We start from the raw sequence: 23154 nt of genomic DNA, 5'->3' as shown, positions 1-23154 counted from the left end.
AGATTTTTGTTAATTGGAGAAAAAAAAATACCAAGAGAAGATTAGGAAACCACAGACCACATTTTCAGTTTCCTGGCAATTTAGTTTTAATTGTGGAAGTACAAAAAATATATAACTTAAGTAAAAAAAAATTCAAGATGAAAACAATTTACCAGAGACCTGATACACAAAAATCTTTTAAATAAGCAACTCAGACTAAGCAAACCAAAATTTTAAGCAGATTTGATTATTGCTTGGGAAATTGGCAAATAATTTACTTTTCATAACTTTTACAATTGAGATTTGTGCTCAGTCAAAATTACTGTCACTATAATTTTCCAGGAGTGAAATAGTTTCACAAAGAATCTGAATTTTCACTCAACATAGAACTAGTGATTTTAAAAATCAGATTTATATAGTGCCTTCCTGCCACGTTCTTAATCACAAACTACTATATAAATGAATTCATGTTTTAATTACTTTAAAGTTGAAGAAATAAAATTTATTCCTCATTTGGGAAAAAAAAATGTTTTTCTGATTGAATCTGCAAAAATTTGCTCAGGTCAAATCATATTACAATAAAAACCAACATAACGATTTTTAAGTGAAATGTATGGCCTACTTATTTAAACAATATTTTATACAACATTCCAGTAAAATGAAACAAACTGAACAGCTCCTTGGAATTCTTCCTAATAGGATCTTACCTATAAGATAAAAGAGCATTTCTATAAATGTCTTAAAGGGTGAATTTTGTTTTTAAAATGTTCTTTGTTGACTCAAACACAAGTCTGTATCTGGAAATTCAAATTCTGTAGTCTATTTCTATGGCATAAATTGGGAGCCTCACTTAAATATGCTGTTTTCAGATCTATTTACAATAAATTCACTTATAGATTAGAAAATAGAAATCACATAATTGAAATTCAGAAAGATTCTGGTCAGTTGACACATATATATATTTTCTGTTAGAACTCTAATGTTACTAAGGAAACACACCTATAGGTAAGACCTAGGTTCACCTTATAAATTTTATACATTTATTTTAAAATATAAATAAGAAAAATAAATATTAATTTAGAAGACTACATTGAATCCACCTTGATTGCCACATATTCAAGGACTAACAATTTTTGGTTATGAGACAAGAAAGAAAACAACAGTAATGAGTTGTAAAACCCTCTTAAAAATCTGTAGTTGTTTCTCCAGGATTAGTGCAAAATAGTAACATTCCAAACACCCAAACCATTAGGCAAATAAATGAAAAGGATTTTAAATGATGCTATTCTGTGGCTGATTCTTTAAAAAAAAAAAAAAGCAGATGACCTGAACAGAGCAAACAACATCTGCAAACATACCCTTTTCTACAATGTTCCCTTGTTTCCCAAAACTCTTGAAGTAGTTCCATAAAATGACACTTGGGGGTGACCTCCATGGGAATCTGCATAGCTGATAAAATCCATAAGGATGAATAATGAAGTTCTGTGATGACAGCATGTATTGTATCAATCCTGGAGAACCACCTTACGTGCTCCCTGTCCCTGGATTCAAGTTGGCTTTTAGTCATCTCTCGGATTTGGTAAGAGCAACCAGATTGTTTGGCATGGCCTCTTGTCCTCTTAATAGTGACTCCTGGGTTTGGGGTTCGTGTCTCAAGGACAATCGTAAGTGCGCCTAAGCCACAAGTTCAGCTTTTTCAACTTCCAGGAGCACAACTGACAGACTACCTGCTCTATCCCCATGACCTAATGCCCTGGGTCAGGGAGAAGTGGGCCATTAAGCAAATGACTTATTATCCTGTGGCATTCTATTCAATAGTAACTAGAGGAATGATGTATACAGGAAAGCATATATATTTATATATGGGGGTTGGATAGATCTTTGGAGGCTAAATGTAGGAAGAACACAAATGTACCTACAAGAGTTAAGATGTACTCGCCGTGGGGCATGTGGCCAAAATACCTATTTTTTTAAAAAGTAAAATTTAGTCAGGTATTGAAGAGCTCTTTGGCAGCAAATATTAAGGAAATAAAGTACTGCCTTAGACCATATAAGCTATTCAGGGCAAAATGTAATTCGGGTGTTTGCCAAAGCAGAGTGCCAGTGTCTGAATTAATATCCTATTGGAGGAATACAATGAAGGAACCCTGAAAAAGGCTAGAAATGTCAATAAAGATAATCTGCCTTGCTCATAATGGAAGTACTACAGAGGAGTGATTTATTTATTTACAAGAAATCCAAATTGTTCTCAGGATACCTGTCCTTCCTGGGACACTGAGAAGTTAGGCACCACACCATTATTGAATTTTCAGCCAGTGTGTTACAGTTTTTTGGTAAGATACAGAGAACAGAACAACTTTTAAGATAGTCTTCATGGGTCGTTAAAGATGGAATAGGTGATTACCCATAAAACTACTTCAGTCTTTTACAGTGAGTTCTCTTCACACACAGACTGAAACATTCATTTGGCCTGCTGGGGTGATCTTCCCTTACTGATGGCTTGTCAGGTTCTTGCAAGGCCAGTTTTCTCAGGAAATAGTACAAATCATACTGGATTTTTGATCTTTAAGTGCTTGTTTCTGAAGTTCCCTTGAAATGCGTCTTTTAATTCCTAACAAATAGAGGTCTCGATCAAATTTGCCAGCAGCAAGAGGAATGCTGTAAAGGAAAAAGAAACTGTGATACAGATGTGGCTTCTTAATCACAAAACCAGGCAACAATTTGGACTGTGTGGGAGCTACAACAAAATGCAATTTCTTTCCCTTTGGCACATGCATACATGTTCTGGGTGCCTTTATAAAGGGCTCTTTGTGGTTGAGTACAAGAGTAGCTTTGGGCAGTGGTCTCCAAACACCTCCAAACAGGTATGCATATTTACTTATTTATTATATACATGTACTGCTATACTAATTATTATGTATATCATAAAATTTATGTGAAAATAGAAATTAAAAAGGATAAAATGAAGATGAAATAACCTTCGATCCTAGATGTAACTGGGAGCCTCTGGAATTTACTGAGTACCCAACTGACCTTGCCAGTTGCATGGAAGAAGGGAGACCTGAGGGAGGGTAATCTATTAGGAGGCCTTTATTATAATACACCATGGAAGAGGTTTTAAGGACCTTAACCACGGTTGTGGTAGTATGAGCAGAGAAAAGGGGACAGATGTGAAAAACATGTAGGTAGAAATAAGATTCAGGAAATAACAGGATCTGTTTGTGAGATGAGGGAAAGTGAAGAGTCTTGTGAACCTGGACGATGAGAAGATTGACAGTACCCTTAACAGTCATAGGGAAGTTTGGGAAAAGGAGTGCATTTGAGAGGAAGGATAATGTAATGAGATCTGTGATTCAGTTTTCAATCCAACCGTGTCTGCCTATCCTGTGCAACTACTATAACCTACTCAAAATACAAAACTAGGAGGCAGGGCTCTTACTCACTGGTCACGACCCTGGAATGCAGAGCCCACTTTCCAAGGGGGCGCTTAGAGCTATAGGGTGATGTTGGGGCAGGGGAGATGTATGTTGCTTTTGTTTTTTAAAGAGGCAATCAGGATTATTCGATCTGCTCAGTCACATAGCTACTAAGTGTCTGAGTCTGTATTTGAACTCAGGTCCTCCTGACTCTAGGGCCAGAGCTCTATAACTATGACCACCTCACTGCCCTGGAAAGAGTACACTGAAACAAGATCACATACCTCAAAGGGGCCCCCATTTGGAGACCACTGTCTTGGGGAATACATCAATAGCTTTTCTTTCTGGTCTTAGCTACTCTAGTTTTCTAATGTTCAAGGTAAGCCTGATTCATCAAACTGTTTATTAAGTGTAGACTGTGCTCAAGGCATTGGACATACAAAAACGAAAACCAGATTCTGATCTAAAGATTACATTCTCCTGACTGAAGAGTTGGTTTACCATTCAACTTTGAATGTCCCACTCAGATCTGTATCAAAAAACTTGGTTTTAAGAGGAAAAACATTATAAAAGCAAGCTTTAAATTGGGCCTATTTTCAATGAGTTATCTCAGAGATGATCTGAGTTGACCTCTTGCCCCCAAGATAAAAATGAAGCGTGCACACATGCACGCGCACGCGCGCACACACACACACACACACACACACACACCTCCTATATCCTTAGAATTCTGGGAGCCCTAACCCTAAGATGAGCTAATGTGACCCCTTGTTAAAAAAGACGTATGAATGGGACACTAACTTGTCTCTCCCAGGTCTCACTTTTACTCGGAACACACCATACACTGGGCGGTGATCAGAAGTCTTGATTCCAGGACAGGAAGAATACATGACTGGGTAGATGTCATCGTTTTGACGGCTTTTATATACAACTCGGTCCTATAAGGAGAGATTATAAAAGGCAGGGAAACTAAGCTGAATTCTACAGGAACACATGGTCTGCTCATCTTTCATTTCTTTTTAAAAATTTTATAGATACATTTTGTTTTTCTTTCACCTATATTCCCCAATATATCATTCTTCCTCACCTTCCTAGCCAGCTATCCTTTGACAAACAAGAGAAAAAAAAGTTCAGCACATCAACCTGACATTAAGTCTGACATTAAATGTAATGTTCCATACCTATAGTGATCCCAGCTCTATAAAGAAGGGAGGGAGGTGCATTCTTCTATCTTTTCTTTGGGACCAAGTTGGATCATTATAATTTCACAGCATTCGGTTTTTATTATTTATTCTTCTTTACATTTACATTTTTCTGGTCACTGTGTACACTGGTTTCCTGGTTTTTTTTTTTAACTTCATTTTACATCAGTTCATGTAAGTCTTCCTATGCCTTTCTGTATTCATATTTTCTTAAACTACAGTAGTATTCCATTATACTTACAGATTTTAACTGGTTTAGCAATTCTCCAATCAATGGGTATGTACTTTGTTCCTAGCTTTTTGCTACTATAAAAAGTACTAATGTATGATATATATGGGAACTTTTTTTTAATCTCCTTGGGGTACATATAGCCCAAATATATACCCCAATCTATTAACGAAAAGGCATGGACATTTTAGTCACTTTCTTTTTTTATTTTTTTTGCTTTTTTTTTTTGGCAGGGCAATTGGGGTTAAGTGACTTGCCCAAGGTCACACAGCTAGTACATGTGTCAAGTGTCTGAGGCCGGATTTGAACTCAGGTCCTCCTGACTCCAGGGCCGGTGCTCTACTCACTGCGCCACCTAGCTGCCCCTTTAGTCACTTTCTTAACAAATTCCAAATTGCATTCCAGAATAACTACATTAACCATGTATCAGTGTGCCTATCTTTCTGCAACCTCTCCAACATTTACTATTCTCACCTTTTATCATCTTTGCCAGTTTGCTGGGTTTGAGCTGAAACCTCAGAATTGTTCTGATTTGCAAGTCTCTATCTATTAGTGATTTTGGAGCAATCTGTGCTATGCTTGTTAATATTGTAACAATTCTTTCAAATGTTGTTTATACCTTTTGATCACTTACACAAAGGAAATGGATTTTGGTCTTATACTAAATTTGTGTTAGTTCCCTATATACTCTCTATACCTTTATTAGTGATAATTGCTGCAAAGATCTTCTATCCAACCAATCACTTCCCTTTTTCATCCTAGTTGATTTTTGTTTGTGCAAAAGCATCCAATTTCATGTAATTGAAATGATCTATTTTATCTTTTGTGCTTATTTTTTTTTCTTGTTTGGGTTAAGAATTTTCCCCCTGTAATACCACTACTAGGGCTGTATCCCAAGAGATAAAAAACAAAAAAGGAAAGGATCTATATGCACAAAAATATTTATAGTAGCCCTTTTCTGGGAGTAAAGAATTGGAAACTGAGAGGATGCCTGTCATTTGGGAAATGGCTGAACAAGTTGTGCTATGTGATTATAATGGAATAATATTGTACTGTAAGAAATGATGAGCAAGATGCTCTCAGAAAAACCTGGAAAGACTCACATAGGCTGATGCAAAGTCACATGTACTGTGTATTACTGTGTAACAGCAATATTATAAGATGATCAGCTGTGAATGACTTAGCTATTCTCAACAATTCAATGATCCAAGACAACTCTGAAGGACTTATGATGAAAAATGCTACCTATCCCCAGAGAAAGAACTGATGGTGTCTGAATACAGATTGAAGCATGCTTTTTTTTTAAACTTTATTTTTCTTGAGGCTTTTTTGTCTGTTTTCTTTCACAACATGAATGTTATGATATGTTTTGTCTGACTACACATGTATAACCTATATGAATTGCTTGCCTTCTCAATGAGGGGAAATGGGGAGGGAAGGAAGAGAATTTGAAACTCTAGGTTTTAAAAACAAATGTTAGAAGTTCTTTTTATATGTAACTGGGGAAAATAAGATACTAACTAAATAAAAAAAGAATTTTCCCCCTAATCATAGTAAGAAAGAAAGAGACCTGACCTGGTTCTTTTGTAATTTTGTTATTACCCTTTCACTTCTTATGTTCTACTGTTTAAAACAAACATCACTCATGTCAACCCATTTCAGGACTCACTTCCCTTCAAAGAATTTATTTCATTTGAGAGTTACCTGTGCTCATAGTTTGGGGGGTGCTGTATTCAAACATTAGGACATTACACTATAGAGCTGTCTTAAAGTATACCTTAGAATAAAAAAAATCCATTTCTTTACTAATGTTCAGTGGTTATTCTATTCAATGAATCCTTGACAAGCAGGATGCATGTTTTCTTGTGTTATGAAGGAAGAAGAAAGCTACATGCACAGAATCTATGTGTTCCACTAGCTAAGCTTTAATAGTATATAATAGATCTAATGGTTTCTTAACCTTTGCCCATTCAAGAAACATTACGACTATGGGAGAGCATCTGATAGCAAACTTACAGCACAGGAAGGAAAGGTCCTAAAGCTGAGGCAGCAGACAAAGGAAAGTCCACTGGTACACTGGTATGTAAAGGGTGCTTCATTAAACATTAGTTCTGTTAGTTCCATTATGCAAAGGAATCTGACTTTTCCACAAATGCATTTGGTAGAAATGGGAGCCTCAGAAAATATATGGAATTTTTCTTTTACTATTTAGCGCTAATAGTTATAATTAATCAGAGGATATATTCTTTATAATAACATTATTTTCTCCCACCCCAAAGTCTGCTGAAATCAAATCTGACTCTATGGAACCAATAAGAAAATATGATAAGCTAAAATTCTAGGCAGTTTCTACATAGTTCCATTTTTTTAATAGTGATTTATCACTGTGACAACCAGGAGTCCACGTGTACAGATTTTCCAGTTGGATATCAATTTTGGAATTAAATGGGCTAAGCAAGGTCCGGGTTTCTTCAAACAATAAGTATTTGTTTTGGCAGATGGCCATAAGTAGTGTGATCCAATGTCATGCACAGAAAGTAGACTAAGTCGGGGAAGATGCACATATAGCCATATACAGCAGGAACATCATGGGCTTCAGCCACACTCTCAGGAATATGTGAGCCTATAGCTCAACGCCGAGAAAAAGGCACTACCTCCCTACTAGGAAGGGTAAGGAATGAAGACCACTTACTGTATAAGAAGGCGTCCTCTGCTTGGAAGTGCTATCATAGCTGTCCTTTCCAACATCAAATTTATATGAAGGGAAAAAGTGAATGTCTGCTTCCCTGAACCCCTTGAAGATGGATCCTACAAGGCAGAAAGGCAACGCAAGGATGATAAGGACTTTCTGTCCCAAGGTTCTGCCTCTGTTTTCACAAAGTCCATCAGGCCAAAATACCTCAGCCTTCCAAAATTTAAAAATGAAGAGAAAAAAACAGCAATACCATTTACCTTTCTTCATTTCTTTAATAAGCTGGTCATGCTGAAGTAGCTCTGACATGTTCATCTCCAGATTCTGTTTCAGGATTGACTCTACTGCCATCCGTCCGCCATTCAGTCGAAAATTAAAGTCTCCAAACCAGAACACTTCATCAAATCGACTTGTGACATCCACTGAAGCAAATGTTAGAAGGTTCATTAGTGCCATATTTCCTAGCTGAGTACCATAACACAAGCAGTTTCAGATCCTGGCTTTTAACTACGGATTAAAAACAAAACTAATAGGGACACTTACTGGACATAAAGCCCTGAACGGCCCTACAAAGACTCTCAACAGATACTCATTAAATTCTGAGGGCTGGCTATCTAGAGAAAAAGAACCAATTCTGGAATAGACAGAGCAGCTTATCTAGATCTGTCACAAAGAGCTAGGAAGGAACATTTGCTTAGCTATGCAATGGCCCACTATTTTGTAGAGTGCCCTTAAAATTCAAATGCACAGAAAAATTCATACTAATAAAAAGACAAGGGTCATAAAGAGACAGTTTCAAAATAGAAAACCTAAGTTTCTAATAATCAAGTAAAACATTATTTTAAACAAATATTCAAAAAGATGCAAATTAAAATAAATTTGAGATATCACATCTCATATCTATTAAATTAGCAAAAATAATTAAAAGCAACAAAGATAAGTGCTGGCCAGGTTTTGAAGTAACAAGCATAATCATTCATTCCCAGTGGGATTTCAAATTTGTAGAATTTTCTTGGAGAGCAATCTGATAGTATGTACCAAAAGTTACAACAATATACAACATATGCTTTGACCCAATATATTCATTATTGGGAAGAGACCCTGAAAGAGTTATTGAAATTTTTTTAAAAGAGCGATTATTAAAATATTTTCCTAACAGAATTATATGTAAGGGAAGAAAGTGGGAAATGTTCAGTAATAGGAAAGTGGCTAAATAAATAATGTTACATTAAAGTATTAGAATTCTATAATGTAATTAGAATCAATTAGTGCAAGGAATACAAAAAAACATAGTGCTTTTTGAAATAATGCAAAGTGAAAAAAGTAGAACCAAAAGAACAGATTATATTCTAATTATAATTAAGAGGAAAAGCAAATGAAAGTGAATGGGTAAAGCATCCTCAAGAGGACTTTGAGAGAATGGCTGGAAAATGGTAACAATTATATCTGAAATTAACTTAAATGTAAATAGTTCCTAAGCAAGTTTAGTTGGTTGTATTGATCTTCAATGTTATGTTTTTAATAAAACATTTAAATAAAACATTGAAATTTTAAAATCTCCACTGATTTTTTTTTCACTTTCACTTAAAATAGCTGGCCTTGTCATCCAATGACAAGGTACAGTATTATATCCAAATTAGGACAATTAAAAAAGTCTTCCTGTTTAGCATGAACAAGGTATTATTTCTGTATCTCAATTTTTCTTTTGCCAAATGGAATAACATTAACAATGAGTGTGGCCCTTGCAGACAATTGCAGCTGAGGAGATTTAAAGTTAAGACCTCTCATACTTTGTGATGAGGAGCATCACAGGCTAAACATAGTTTTTAGAATGCTGATTTCATATGAATGAGACTAGTTAGCTAGAAGTTATGTCTGCCGTTATTGATCTTGAAATTACCTCCCCATGTGCTTCTTGTTTTGCACCTCTTTATATATATCATGTAATAGTATATAGAAATGTTGCTATCTCCATTGCCCCTTGCACCCATAGTAGACTCTAAGGGCAGGAACCATGACTCATCTAAACTTTGTATCACTTCTAGAGCCCTGCAAAGGGCTCTGCACACAACAGACAATTAAGAAATGCTTACTGTATTGCATTTTAATTAAAATTTTTTAATTTTTCTATTATACAAGTCCCTAAGGTACAACAGAAAATAAGCTTTCTGTTTAAGTGACTCAGTAATTCATTACAAATTATACAGAGAAAAATGTATATGTCAGCATTTTTTAAAAATGTGCATTTAGATTTGAATACTCACAGGAACTAGATCGATATGGGTTTGTATCTGGGACATTCTTAGGAAGTGTAAGTGCTTGGATAGTTTTACTGTAGTCTAAAAGTCGATCAGATACTTTCCCATCACCAGCTGCAAAAAAAGAAAGAATCATTAAAGAAGGTGTGCGACACATAAATTCATAAATTCAAACAAGGCTAGATACTCTTTGGGCATTTAAAGTATGATGCACTTAAAGAAGACAAAAACTCCTGGGTCACAATGATTCTACTTTCAGAACTCGATCTAATTTAGCCAAATATACAAAGTTTGGGGATTTAAACCAGAACATATTCCCTATCTTCCCTGAAAAAATTAATTGCCCATTGTGCAGAACTGACCACTGAGTTTAAACTACCAGATATCTACAAATTTGGGGTTCAGTCTTTGACTCTTGTTTTATAAGTCCACAGAAGCATTGATACAACAGTCATAAAATCACAGAATTTCAGATCTGTCAGAAATTAAAGAGATTATTTATGAAGGGTCTAAACCCTTCATTTTACATATGAAGAAATGAGGGCAAAAGAGCAAGTGATTTATCTAAGGTCATAAGTGGCAGAGTTGAGAACATAATCCAAAATCATGTCACTCTCATACTTTGGTGCTCTTTCTGCTATCTCTGTCTTGTGCCATTCAACTCTATTGAGACGATTGTCTTCACTGAAGTTATAGACCTATCTTCAGAGACACCAAAAACAAAACTCCAGACCAGAGGTGCGGAACCTGAGGTCACATGTGGCCCTGTTCTTGGGTGTGGCCTTTTGATCAAGTCCAAGTTTTACAGAACAAATCCTTTCCTTAAGAGGATTTGTTCTGTGAAGTTTGCATTTAGTCAAAGGGCTGAACTTGAGGACCTACAGGGCCACAAGGGGCCTTGAGGCTGCAGGTTCCTTACCCCTGCTCCCAGAACTTCCCTTATGCAAGTATTCACCAAGTGATGTTCCAGGTGAATGGGAAGGAGATTGAAGAAGAGGATTCTGACAAGTTGAACTATGATGGTTTACACGTCCCAATTATTTAACCTTTTAGAAAATACCATAATTTCTCTAAGGTCTCAAGAAGCCAAAATGGTTATTTAGCTTTCTGAACGCTTAAAAAAAAAATCAATAATGAAAGGAAGTTTCAACAAAGATCCCTGCAATGCTATGCTATAGTATATTAGGTAACCATCCAGAAAATTCAGTCCTTACTACTCTGGTCCCTCAAAAACTAGTTTCCCAAATCTAGAGATAACTGATAGCCTAGACTGAATTGCCAAATGTACACAATGGTTAATTTGATTTTTTTGTGAGGGGGAAGGGGCAAAGAGTAATGTTTGTTCTAAAAAGCTAAGTTGCACAGTAGAGCGCCAGGCTGGGAATCAGGAAGACTTGAATTCAAATCCTACCTTAGACACTTACTAGCTATGTGACCCTGGACAAGTCACAACTTTTGTTTATTTCAGTTTCTCCATGTGTAAAATGGGAATTAGTAACAGAATCTACCTCACAGGGTTGCTATGAGGATAAAATAACAGAATATTTGTAAAGTGTTTTACAATGTAACATAAATGCTAGCTATTATTAAATTAGCAAACTTTGTAAATTTAGCCATATTAAATCTAATACGGAAGATGAAATCATTATTGTGACACAGTAATTCACAACCACTTTAAGTCCATCACACTTTACTTTAAAAAGTTATCTAGAACTGGTTTGAATAAGAAAGCCGAAGTTTCTTCTCATTTTCCCTACCATGGGGCCCCCTAGGCGTTACAAATTTTTGGCAGTGAGAGCAGAAGGAAAGTCTTAGTTTTCTTGTTCACATTTGAAAAAAAAGGATCTATCTGAAATATGGTGTTTGGAACAATTATAACATGTTGCACAAAATAAGTGAATGTGTTTTTACATATTTGAGTTGGGCTTTTTTGAATTCACAGGCTGCATTTATTCAATTTATGAAGTTTCTACTACACAATGCTAAGATCTGGGGATACAAAAACAAAACATGTTCAACCTCAAAAAGTCGACAAATACACTATGTTTTTTAACAAGTAAATACCATGTCTCTGCAGGTCAGGAGATCGTCAAGGACTGAGAGATCAGTAAAGGCCTTTGTAATGTATCAAAGATGGTGCCTAAGCCACTGCTTGAAGGAGTGAGGGATTCTATAAGTGCAGCAGTGAGGAGGCCTCTTCATTTAATGACTGAGGAATCCATTGATTAATATAAAAATATCCAATAGTTTTATGAATATCAAGCATGAATAACTAAGTGGTACTTTATTTAAGTTATTCAACTATAGAGATGAAAGCAGTGAGAAGTTTTTAAAATACAACAATTTAATTCAGAAAATAAATGACTTACAAGTGAAGTGAGATGTGATAAAGAGAAAGGAGGTGCCAAAAAAAGTGAAGCTGACTCCCAATGACCCTTTGGTTTTTATCTGAGACACAATTCGAGTTGTTACTGTTGAATATTCTACCTCTGTATGGAGGAATGAGAGAAAAAGAACACAGAATTACTTTCCTATTTAAACCATTTAGTTTATAATACTGTTGCCTTTTCAGTCTTTCAAAAAGAGGCATGTCTAACAAGTTTATCAGGAGAGGTTTACTCATTCTTTCCAGGGGCAGGGGCTATCTGCCAAACACTAAATCACCCTAGACTGCTATATTTTGATAACTGTGTTTACTTTTTAGAATTCTCCTGCCTCTACCCACATTGGCAGGATATCAGTGACTGGGATTTCTACCTCTAAGAGCCCCCTGCCCAAACACACACCTTCTAATTTGCTGTATCCATGCTACTTTTAGTTAGGCAAGGAGAACACTGAGCAAGCCAAGATTTTCTATGAAATAAACTTAGTGGTTTCAGTAAGTAGACTGAGTGAGGACCTCTCTTGAAGAACAAGGCATGTCAACTTTAGTCACTGCCATTTTGGAAGCTCAGGGGCCTTTTTTGCTTTAGGTTCCACAGCTGTTTCCAAATGGCTGAAGCTGCCCCAAATCTGACCACTGAAGAAGTAGGAAATTATTGCATAATCAACATAGAGTCAAGGGTGAAGGGCATCTAAAAGGAGTAACCTGGGGTAAAAATCTGTAATAGGTATTGACTTTTCTTATATGACCTTGTTCTTCTAAATGAAAACCCTTCTGGAGCCTAACAGTAAAAGAAACTAATCTGTTACACTTCTGCATTTCTATGTTTAAGCAATCCATTATAAACGATGAACTGTAACAAGAACAAGTATATAAAGGTCAGTTTTTTTTAGAGGCACTGCTGTATTTCCAATTCCACTGAGAGTAGCATTTACTACTCCTACCTCCTGTAACTTCTATTTTCTTTCACTATTTCATACCTGAACAAAACCAGATGAGGTCCCTTCTTATAAATACTGACATGTACAGTACACCATGGGCAGCTGAGTACAACATCACATAGTGGGGTCCCAATGTTTCCTGTAGCCGGATCTCCCACTCCCGCCTGTAGGAATGAAAACAAAAGCAACAAATCTACACTTCAGCTCTGAAATGACATGAACGAAACAGCTAAATATGAGATTTTGCATTCTGTTTTCATAATAGAAGAGCAAACTGGTAAAATATTGGCAAAGTTAAGAATCAAACTACTAAGTTTCTTCATTAAGTCACTGTGGGAGAAAAAAATTCTAAGAAAAACAACAAAATCTAAACTATTTTTAACCAAAGGAAAACACTGTAATTCAAATCCTAGTAATAAACACTGTGATGCATCTAACTGGTCATTTTTAGTCTCATGAAAAGGTCAAAGCAACTTCCTATTGTAAAAGAAAAAGGATTAAGCTTCTGTGAAAAGTATGGCCCACGATAAAAAGAAGTACCTCTGTTCTAGGGCCTTCTGGGTATAAAGATTACTAATTTCTAAGCTCTTCCTTGATGACATGGTAGCCTGGCAAAAATATCAACAATCAGGAAAGCACACTAAAATTCTAAGAGTGAACCTCAGACAGATAGACTTCTCAGTAATCTTAAAATGAATATATCAGGACCTAATACATAGCCATAACAGAGTATTTATCTACATAATATGAAAACTTCTACCCACAAACACGAGACAAGACAATTACAAACACAAGAAATTACACAGGAAAATCAAGAATAAAATTCAGAAATCAAAGACAAAAGCTGAGAAATGGCAGGCTAGGGCTTCTAATTGAGTACTCAATACATTTCCCCTATAGCCCTTAGTAATTTTTTAAAAAATTATATAACAATTACTTCTTTAAGAAAAAGTCAGAGGGAGAGGGAGTAGAACAAGAACAATTTGCTTTTAATTTCAATTTGGCCATTGTAGAAAAGGAAGTAACACTGGCTATGCCCAGCACCTAACATAGGGCCTTTCACACATTACATGCCCCGCCAAATTCTTGTTGATGATAATAATTTCCATCGGAGGCATCCATTCACTACCTCAGATAGTAGTAGGCTGAGATTAAAGAAAGATCTTCTAACTGTAGGAATTTGTTTGTAACTAACAGTTTTGGTTTTTATTTTGGCACATACAAAATGGTGAGAACTGGAAAAGTGAGAAGAAAAAAATGTGGGAAGAGGAAAGGCGCATGAAATAAAGATACAATTTAACAAAGTCTTATTTACACTGGCTATAATACCTGTCTGAACAGCCTTCTTGGACTCCTAAAACATACATGTCCTGGACATAGTCAGCTTCAGAAGGTAATAAAAAGTCATCCAGGTTATTTGGAAGTTCCTGAGCAAAAGTTTAATAAGCTTGTTAGACCAAAGGATAAGATGACAAGCAGCAACATAAAGTACTTGTAAAATATAAACAAGACAATCAGAAATTTGGAGTAAGGTATAAATAGTATACAACAATACAATTTACCTTTCATTAGAGGATCACAAACACCCCATTTCTTATTGAGATGTGAGTACTGGGTTATCCTGTTTATTTTTAACCAAAGGTGGCCCCAAGAAGATAAATGACTTGCCCAAGGAAAAAGAGCAAATGCTTGGTGAAGCTTATAAAATAGCACAATGTTCTCTTTCTAAATTTCAATTACATCTAAAAAAGCAAATTTCCAGTTCTGGGCCTCAGCTCCCTCATCTATAGAATGAGGGAGGGGTTTGGACTAATCTTCAAGGTCTCTTTATGCTCTGACATTCTATGTTCTATATTTTCAAACATAGGCAATGTGTTCCACAAGTTTCCAAGGGTAATCAATATAAGCTAAACCTTGTGAAGAAAAAACATGCCAACTACAAAGATGTAACTGATAAATATTAATACCATCATTGCTGCTCTCTCCTGGCTTAGACAAACGTTGTGGTCATAGCCAGCTGAACAGCAGGTAGATCTGTTTCAGTGAGAGCCATCAGACCTCCCATTTTTCTGGTATAAACCATTCTGAGATTAAGTATTATTACAACAGACCCTGCTTCAACAAAGGAGAACCCTGAATTGAAGCAGGTTATTTCAGAAGGAAACAAATAGAACAACAAACTCTAAAAAAACACCCTATCAAAAACACAAGAAAAAATTTTCATGTACAAAACTACCAAACTGCCTCCTGCTTTCTGAAAATATGTTTTGTTTCTGGTGAGAAACTGATCTAGATGAGAAGTGGTTTTACCAAGTCTCATAATGAAACCTCAGAATAAAATATTTTTCCAATTGGATTAAATTTGTGGTAGTAGCACATTTTCTGTCATTGATCTGTTACAAATGGATATGACAGGGAAAATAATACTTTCTCTGTTCTATTTCACACAAGTCAACACTTTTGTTATTTATTAACACTAAATCATCAATCTCTGCAGCACTCTATCTAGGTAAATGACTAGGCTGCTGGTACACTATTCATTTTCCATGTGGGGATAACTAGTTAAAAAGACAACAGGAACCCATCATATTGCTTACCCATGGTAGAGTAATCAAGTAGCAGGTCATAGAAGAGAATTAACAAATTTCTACTTGCCATCACATTCTATAACCGCAATTCTACCCAACAAAAGAGTTCACTATATATGGATATTCCTTCTGTTCTGATCTTCCCCCTATCACTTCCACAAGCTGCAAAATCCCTGAGATCAAATACAGTTATCCAACCTTCTGGCCCTGCATGTTCCATGTGGCCACAAAGAGTCCCACGTTCCGATCTGGAAAGTATCGGGCTAGTTCATCTGCTCCCAACAAGGCACCGCTAGCTAAGAGGCTTCCTTCCATATAGCTCCTATAAAAAGAATAAAATAGACTAGATTCAAAATAATTAGGAGTGAATTCCAGAATCAGGCTACCAAGTACTTACAAATGGTACAGATCTTCAAAGGAGAAATACAGCAAAAGTATCCAACTATGTATACTCTCTAGAGAGATACAGCCAAAGTCTTAGCTAAGATCAATTCAGAGCAACATCATTTCTTCTGAAAAGGATTACAAAACTGTAATATTAAGACATCACTTTTCTCGAATCAAATCTGTTAATGGAAACTACCTACAAAATAGGGGAGTGACCAGAAACTGGTTTGAAAAAGCATTGGCCTAATTTTTTTCTGGTATAAACCATTCACCATACTACAGTGGCTAACAAATATGGATCTGTCCTGACTTTATGAAAATCCAATATACAAAGCTCTAAATTTAACACAATGTATAATAGGGGACAATTTTTATTTTGCACATTACAAAATTCTCTACTTTACCAAATAATTCATCACAATGTTCCTGTGAACATTCCATTCCTTATGTAAATTTAACCTTAAACATTTTTCAAAGCAAAGCCTATTATATCAAACTTGTTTCCTGAGTCATTTTTCAGACAACCAGAAAACAATAGTTTGGTAGGCATCACCATACAACTCACTCACATCAATACTCCTGACATGTCTTTCATACATTTCTGCTGCCAAAAGGCACTTTCCAAATCTAGCTCTGCAAGCCTGGTCACTGATAAAAGATTACTTTTGATACCTAACATAGAAAAAAAAAGCTGTTCAATTCCCCTTTATTTTAAAGTACAGGGAAAGATACATGATAATTCATCCTTGGATATACGTTTTGGTTCTTACTTTCTGGGCTATATCAGTAAGGTGAAAAGAGCACTGGCCTGGGAGTCACGTTCCAGTCCTAGTTCTGCGACTAATCCACTGTGCGACCTTCAGTCACAGTCAACAAGCATTTATTTAAGTGCTTATTTTGTGTTAGGCCCTGTGCTAAATGCTGGGGAAATGAAAGAGAAAAAAACTGGTCCCTGCCCTCAAGGATCTCACATTCTACTGGAGTCCACATTCTACTGTGGCAATTCAATTTGGATAAGACCTTTCTGATCACTAGGCTTCAGTTTACAATGAGACGTTTAGACTAGCTTTCTCTAAGATACCTACTAGTTCTAAGTTTCAAAGATGTGATGGAATTTCCTGAGAAACTAATATAATACTTAAACAAAAAAGGTTCTTTAACTCTGACAGAGGGAATGAAATGGAATCATTGAGTAAAGGGGGAACTAGTTCTCAGTTTTTAATTCACACATTAATATAGTTCTTCCTCCCTGCTTCAATTCAGTGGGTGAAATTCCAACGAAGACAAAGATAATTCAATGTAGCGTTCACCAAATGCCTGAAACATTTCATTTCATTAAATAAAAATGTAAGCTTCTTGAAAGCAGGGTCTTCAACACCTGGCACCTAGTAGGCAATTATAAATTTCTCGCTGGGTTGACTGAAACAGCAGCTAAAGGGAAACTCCTGTAATTCACCTAAGTACAAATTATATAATATGCAATGTCAGCATTATTAGTCCTTAGCCAATTCTTTTCATTGAGGAAAAAGAGCAGGTACATTTGTAGGTATAACTTTTTGAGATGATCATTCACCCTGGAAACCTCTAGCCAAAGAAAACATTAACCACCCTTTCTTCTGCTTCTCTCACACGGACTAATTATATCCCTTTTAATTCACAACAAATAGAAAAGGACCTAATTTAATCATAATTGCCTGTAGTAGTTCTACAGAAATTTAAATAAATGAAAATTTTCTCAGTCTTCTCTTGCGGGAAAAACCGGATTTAATCTAGATGTTTTTGCTTAACTGTTACGAGAGGGTTCAATCTAGAAGAATGAAATGCCTATGAAATAAAGACAAAAGTATCAATAAAATGCTTAAACAAGATTTAAACTATTAAACTAAGGTTTCTGCTAAAAACAACCTAAGAATTCTCATAATTTTTAAATCATTCCAAGATGGCATGCTAATTTTAAATGGTAAATGGCCTATAGTATGTTTAGTTTCACCTGGCAGTGAACCATAATACATCCTGGAGTGACACTAAATCCTCTGAGGCCATAAAAAGTCAATATTAATTAAATATTAAAGCTACATCCTGCCAAATTATGGGAAATCATCATCCCTTAAAAGCATTCTTTAATGTAAAGACAATTTGCACTCAGCCCAGAATTCTGCATTAAAACTAACAGAGCTGTTAGCTCACATAGTCTGTGTAAAGATAAAGAATCAGTAACAGTGAAACTGTGACATCATCTGTACGGGCAACCCTCCACTGATGGCAGATTTCAAACCTTCTACAATTTAGTAGATGGTGTTTGAAAGCTCCTGGGGCCAAAAATAAATTACTATCTCATAGTCAACCTAGTGATGAGGTTCTCCAAATTTTGCAAGTTTGGGTCCTGGGATAGAAAAACTGTCATTAGGCCTATGATCTCTGGATGCTTTCTTAGAAAATAAAATATGACAACACAACACTCTAAATTCTTCCACCTGTCTTTGGCTCACCTCTCCGCAGAGGAATGGGACTCCAGCTGTCACTTACGTAAAATCAACAGGATGAAATTTTAAAGAGGGGCACCTACCTGCTTCTGATATCCTTTGAGTGAATGGGTGTAAGAAGGCTGGATGAGGACTTCACAGAGGTCATGGAACAGTTATCGCAAACCATACTGCTTTGTAATCTACCATCACTCAGGCTACTATCAGGCCGGAGCAATTTACTTTGAGCATGATGTTTATAATTTACATAATCCAGGTCAATTTTATTAGTTGTCCTTAGGGTTTCAGATGCAACATTCAATTCCAAAGGGGGAAGTTGTAATGGTGGCAATACTCTGGAAAGTCTAAGTTTGTTCCTTGAAGCTGTAACCCCATGCAGAAGTTCCAGGGAACCACTTGTCACAGTGGGAGGAATAATTTCCAAGGAAGAAGAGGGATTTGTACTATTTCCTATGTCTCCTGGTTCAGGAATATCCTGCAAAGAGGTGCTCTGGAGGCTGTTGAGGTTGTGAGGAGTAGGACTACCATCATGAGGTAATGTAGTCAATTTTGGAGGACTTGTAGTCACCTCCTGTAGGGAGCCAGATGATGAACCTGTCTCATTAGGGTCTGTCAGGCTTTCTTGGCTTGTTCTAAAACGCCTTCTCCTCCAGCCTTTTTCATCTAAGGAAAATGTTCGCTCCAGCTTTGGTTTTCTGGGTGGTTTGGGGGTGATGGATTTGACCTTCATGTTAAATTTCATTTCCTCAGTCGTAAGTCTTAAGAGTCTATTGAAGGGAAACTCTGAGGTGTTCCCACAAGGCTCACTCCTTTCAGGCAACTCATTCTTCAGCCCTGCTTCTTTTAGCCCTGTGTCAGACTGTGGACTCATGCAGGCTACTGGCTGCTGGGAAAGTGAATGCTTAGGATCCATTATCACTGGCTTGGCTGGCATCTTCTGAGAGTGTCCATACCCCCACCAAGCTTGAGAGCTTGATCTTCCTGAGAAAACTCACCTTGTTAATTCACCATTTATCCCTCTGAATATCCTGGATGTGCATTTGGGTTTGGAAAGCCCAAATACCAAAGTCAAAGACCCAATAGATACCTTACTTTGGGGTGTGAGATGGTGTAAAACGGCCACAGTCAACTGGTGCATGGTTGGAAATCTTGAAGTCATCGAGCCACACAGAAATTTCCTGGAAGGGAAATAATACACCATTAGAACTTATTAAATCATACTAATTAACGTCAAATTTAACACAAAGTATTTTGTAAAGATACAAGGGCACAGCATATAATCACTGAATGCATAGGCAATGCTATGGTACCTATGTATAACTATATTTGTAACTAGCTTTTGTGTGTGTGTGTATACATGTGTGTATGTATACACACACATATTTGTAAATACTAAAGGGTAAGAGATAAGACCCCATGTTACTACCACTTTAATGATGACAGCCCAACCCCACCAATGAGTAACCTGGTTGTATCACTTTGCTGAGGGCAAAACAGATAAAAATTCACAAGTTGACCTTTTAAACCTGCTATCAAGTTATACTCTGCTCTGACAGCACCCACCTAAGCAGCTAGATGGCTCAGTGGATAGACTGCTGGATATGGAGTCAGGAGGCTCAGTTCAAATCCTCTTTCTGACACTTACTAACTGTGAGGTACTGGGCAAGTCACTTACACTCTCTTAGCCTTAGATTCTTCAACTGTTAAGTAGGGATAATAATAGCACCCACCTCCCAGAGTGGTGAGGACCAAATGAGATAACAGATGTAAATGTTTTGCAAAGTTTTAAGTACTACGTAAAGGCCATTTATTATTATTATTATTATTATTATTCAGTGTCAACTACTATACCTAAATATGAAGAGTGGAATTTACAAATAAATCTGAAATCTTGACTTTCTCCTTCTTGATTATGCAAGCAACCAAAATGTCCATATCCTTTGCTTCTGAGATTCTATTGTTGGGCATATGCCCCAAGGAAATCACTAACAAAGAGGCTTCATATACACCAAAATATTTATAGCAGCACTTTTTGTGGTAGTAAAGAAAGAATTGAAAACAAAGTAGTTGCTCATTGATTGGAAAATGGTCAAACTGTGGTACTTGAATGTAGTAATTAATGTCATAAGAAATGACAAACATGAATATGGAGAAACAGGGAAAGACTTCATGGACTAATGTAAAATGAAGTAAAGCAGAGCCAGGAAGACAGTATACACAAAAACTATAAAAATGGAAATGAAAATAGAACCACTACCTTAAAACAATACAGACTGAATGTTACGAAATGATAAAGAATAATCTTGTTCTCAAAGAAGAGATATGACACCTCCTACCATTCCTTCACAGAAGCTAGGACCAACAGGTATAAAACTCTGCATATAATCAGATTTTTTTGAATGTATGGATTGTTTTAGAGAATTTCTCTTCCTTCTTTTTCTTTAAAAAAATTCTTTGTTTATAAGGAATGGCTCTCTGGAAGGAAGGAGAGATACAGTGGAAACACAAGAACTGAAAACAAAAGATAGCAATAAAAATCCATTTTTAAAACTTTGTTTCAGAAGGGGATTCAGAAGAACACCTGTGTTATACTTCAAGGCAGCAATTTCCTGTTTTTCCCGTTCTTAAGTAAGATCCAATTCTTGCTCTTCGCTCATCAATAAATTATTTCTAGCTCCTACTCTAATTCTCTTATCTCTATCCTTCCTGCAGCCTTAAAACCAATAGTATTCTCTGTTCTCAGGGAATCCACACATAAAGCGAAGGAGGTCATGGTCCTCATATAAAAAACACAGCTGCAGACGGGGACTGTGAGAGTAAAGGCAAGTTTTCATCCCTCGGTCTTCGTGGGACATCCCATAAGCCACAGATCCTCTCTGGGCCCAGGGCGATGACTTTCTCCCACGTCCTGGCCCGATAGGAATATTGGGAGAGTCCACATGCAGCCGCAAAAGGGAGCCAGAAAGGGCCTAGGTTAAAAAAAAAAACAACAAAAACCAGCAGTGGATAAGAAGGGAAAAGATCACAGCGACCTTGACACGGGGTAAATTAGCTTAAACGCGCAGATGTAATATTCCGTTGGCTATAAATCATGACTACTCCCATCCACGTTTCCTCTTTCCCCTTCTCCAACTGCCCAAATGTACTTACCCCCTCACGAATACCGCTCAGATTAAGCAAGGGAGGAGGGGACGAGAGGCAATGATGGGGATGGGGGAGCATGAGGAGGAGAATCAGGGAGAAGCAAGGAGGGGCGGAAAGGAAGGGACTGGGCAGAGGCTGGGGGGGAGGTCGGGGATGCACGCGAGACCCGGGGGAGGACAAGGGTGGCCTGAGGGCGCTGCGGACCTACGGACGCCGAGGCCGGGAAGAGAAGGAGGTCCTGGAGGTGTCAGGGAGGGACGGAGATGGGACACGGGCTGGGAAGGGTCGCGAGGGGAAGGTCGAAGAGGAGGCGGAAGGAGACCAGGCAAGGGCTAGGAGGGAGGCTGGCGGGGATGGGAAGGAGGGAGTGCCGGGGCCGAGACGCCGGACGGGATGGGAAGGAGGGTGGTGTAGAAGCAGGACGTGGAAGGGACGGGCTGGGGTGGGGGGGAGGTCAAGGAGGGGACAGCTGGGGAAACCGCGAGGGATTCGCGGATGGGACCCGGAGAATGAGGTGGGGGGGCCCCGGAGAGGATCCCTGCCGAGGTTCAGGAAGGGTCGATTCAGGAAGTGTCGGCGCTCACCTGCCCGGACCCCGCGCCGGGGCCTCGCTCCCCCGGTGGTGCTCCCAGCTCAGCTCCTTAGCAACGGCGCGACTGAGGCAAGAGAAAGGGCGGCTCTGGCGGTGGAACGGGGACGGAACAGCGCCCCCTGGCATCTGGAGGACCCGTGCCGCTGTGCAGCCGCCCGCTTCCCTCTCTCCTCGCTCATCTAATCCACCCAAGCGCCCCCCCATCCATCAGTCCAAGGCAGGATTTCCCGGTGAAAGCTCCCTGCACCCCTCCCCTTCCCCCTTTCAGGGCCACGAGTTGGAAAACCAGCCTTTCCGCTCAAGGTGCTGGGGGAGGTTTGATTTGTGAGCCTCTTGCTGAAGGCTCTCAACCCATGGGCCAGAAGCAGCGTTTCAGTTTCCTGGGCTCTCCAGGTTTGGTTAAAAATGCAACCCTCCTGCCTCCCTCCAGGTGTTGGAAGGGTCCCTGGATCTGCCTCAGCTTCCCCAAACCCCAGGGGAAAAAAATGTCTTCTTTGAGACGGGAGAGGGAGGCAGTTAAAGAGCAGAGGGCTGTCCGTGGTCAGCCACCGAGCAGCTCCTGTTTACTTCTACGTTCCAAAGTCCCTGGAGCTCCAAGTCCAAGGGGAAGAGGTCCCGAAAGGTATCGGAGCACTAGAGACCTGGCTTTACGTGGTAATTGTCACCTGGGCCTCAGTCTGCTGGTCTGTAAGGTGAAGGGCTCGGATGAAATTCTCTCTCAAAGTCCCTTCTAGCTCAAAAAAGCCCATGAACCTATACATTTCCCTTATTCTGAGAAGCAATCCGACAGCTGTGTATTTCATAATGTACTGCCTGTAAACAAACATTAGAATACCCTTTTAGGGCAATCTCCTCAAATG

General features: G+C 38.0%; 1 protein-coding gene across 1 annotated transcript; it reads right to left on the bottom strand.

The window, feature by feature from the left end:
- Window positions 1-68: 68 nt before the first annotated feature.
- INPP5E (inositol polyphosphate-5-phosphatase E) lies at window positions 69-22345 on the bottom strand. The gene is made up of 12 exons (XM_036751237.1): window positions 22287-22345; window positions 21140-21527; window positions 18642-19736; window positions 15887-16010; window positions 14430-14527; window positions 13140-13264; window positions 12146-12265; window positions 9783-9890; window positions 7779-7940; window positions 7519-7634; window positions 4197-4333; window positions 69-2637 (listed from the first exon to the last, which is right to left on the bottom strand). Exons 3-12 carry the CDS (start codon window positions 19490-19492, stop codon window positions 2508-2510), a joined length of 1971 nt encoding a protein of 656 aa, XP_036607132.1. The 5' UTR covers window positions 19493-19736; window positions 21140-21527; window positions 22287-22345; the 3' UTR covers window positions 69-2507.
- Between the last annotated feature and the right edge of the window lie 809 nt (window positions 22346-23154).

The sequence above is a fragment of the Trichosurus vulpecula genome, chromosome 3, assembly GCF_011100635.1.
Source record: "Trichosurus vulpecula isolate mTriVul1 chromosome 3, mTriVul1.pri, whole genome shotgun sequence".
Lineage (NCBI taxonomy): Eukaryota > Metazoa > Chordata > Mammalia > Diprotodontia > Phalangeridae > Trichosurus > Trichosurus vulpecula.
This window is presented reverse-complemented; position numbering and strand designations above follow the sequence as displayed.

Coding starts and splice junctions, on each gene's coding strand:
- INPP5E (XM_036751237.1), bottom strand. CDS start 19,492: ATGCCAGCCAAGCCAGTGATAATGGATCCTAAGCATTCACTTTCCCAG. Junction 13,265..14,429: donor CAAGAAGGCTGTTCAGACAG/GTATTATAGCCA, acceptor TCATTCCTACAG/GCGGGAGTGGGAGATCCGGC. Junction 7,635..7,778: donor TATTAAAGAAATGAAGAAAG/GTAAATGGTATT, acceptor TCTGCCTTGTAG/GATCCATCTTCAAGGGGTTC.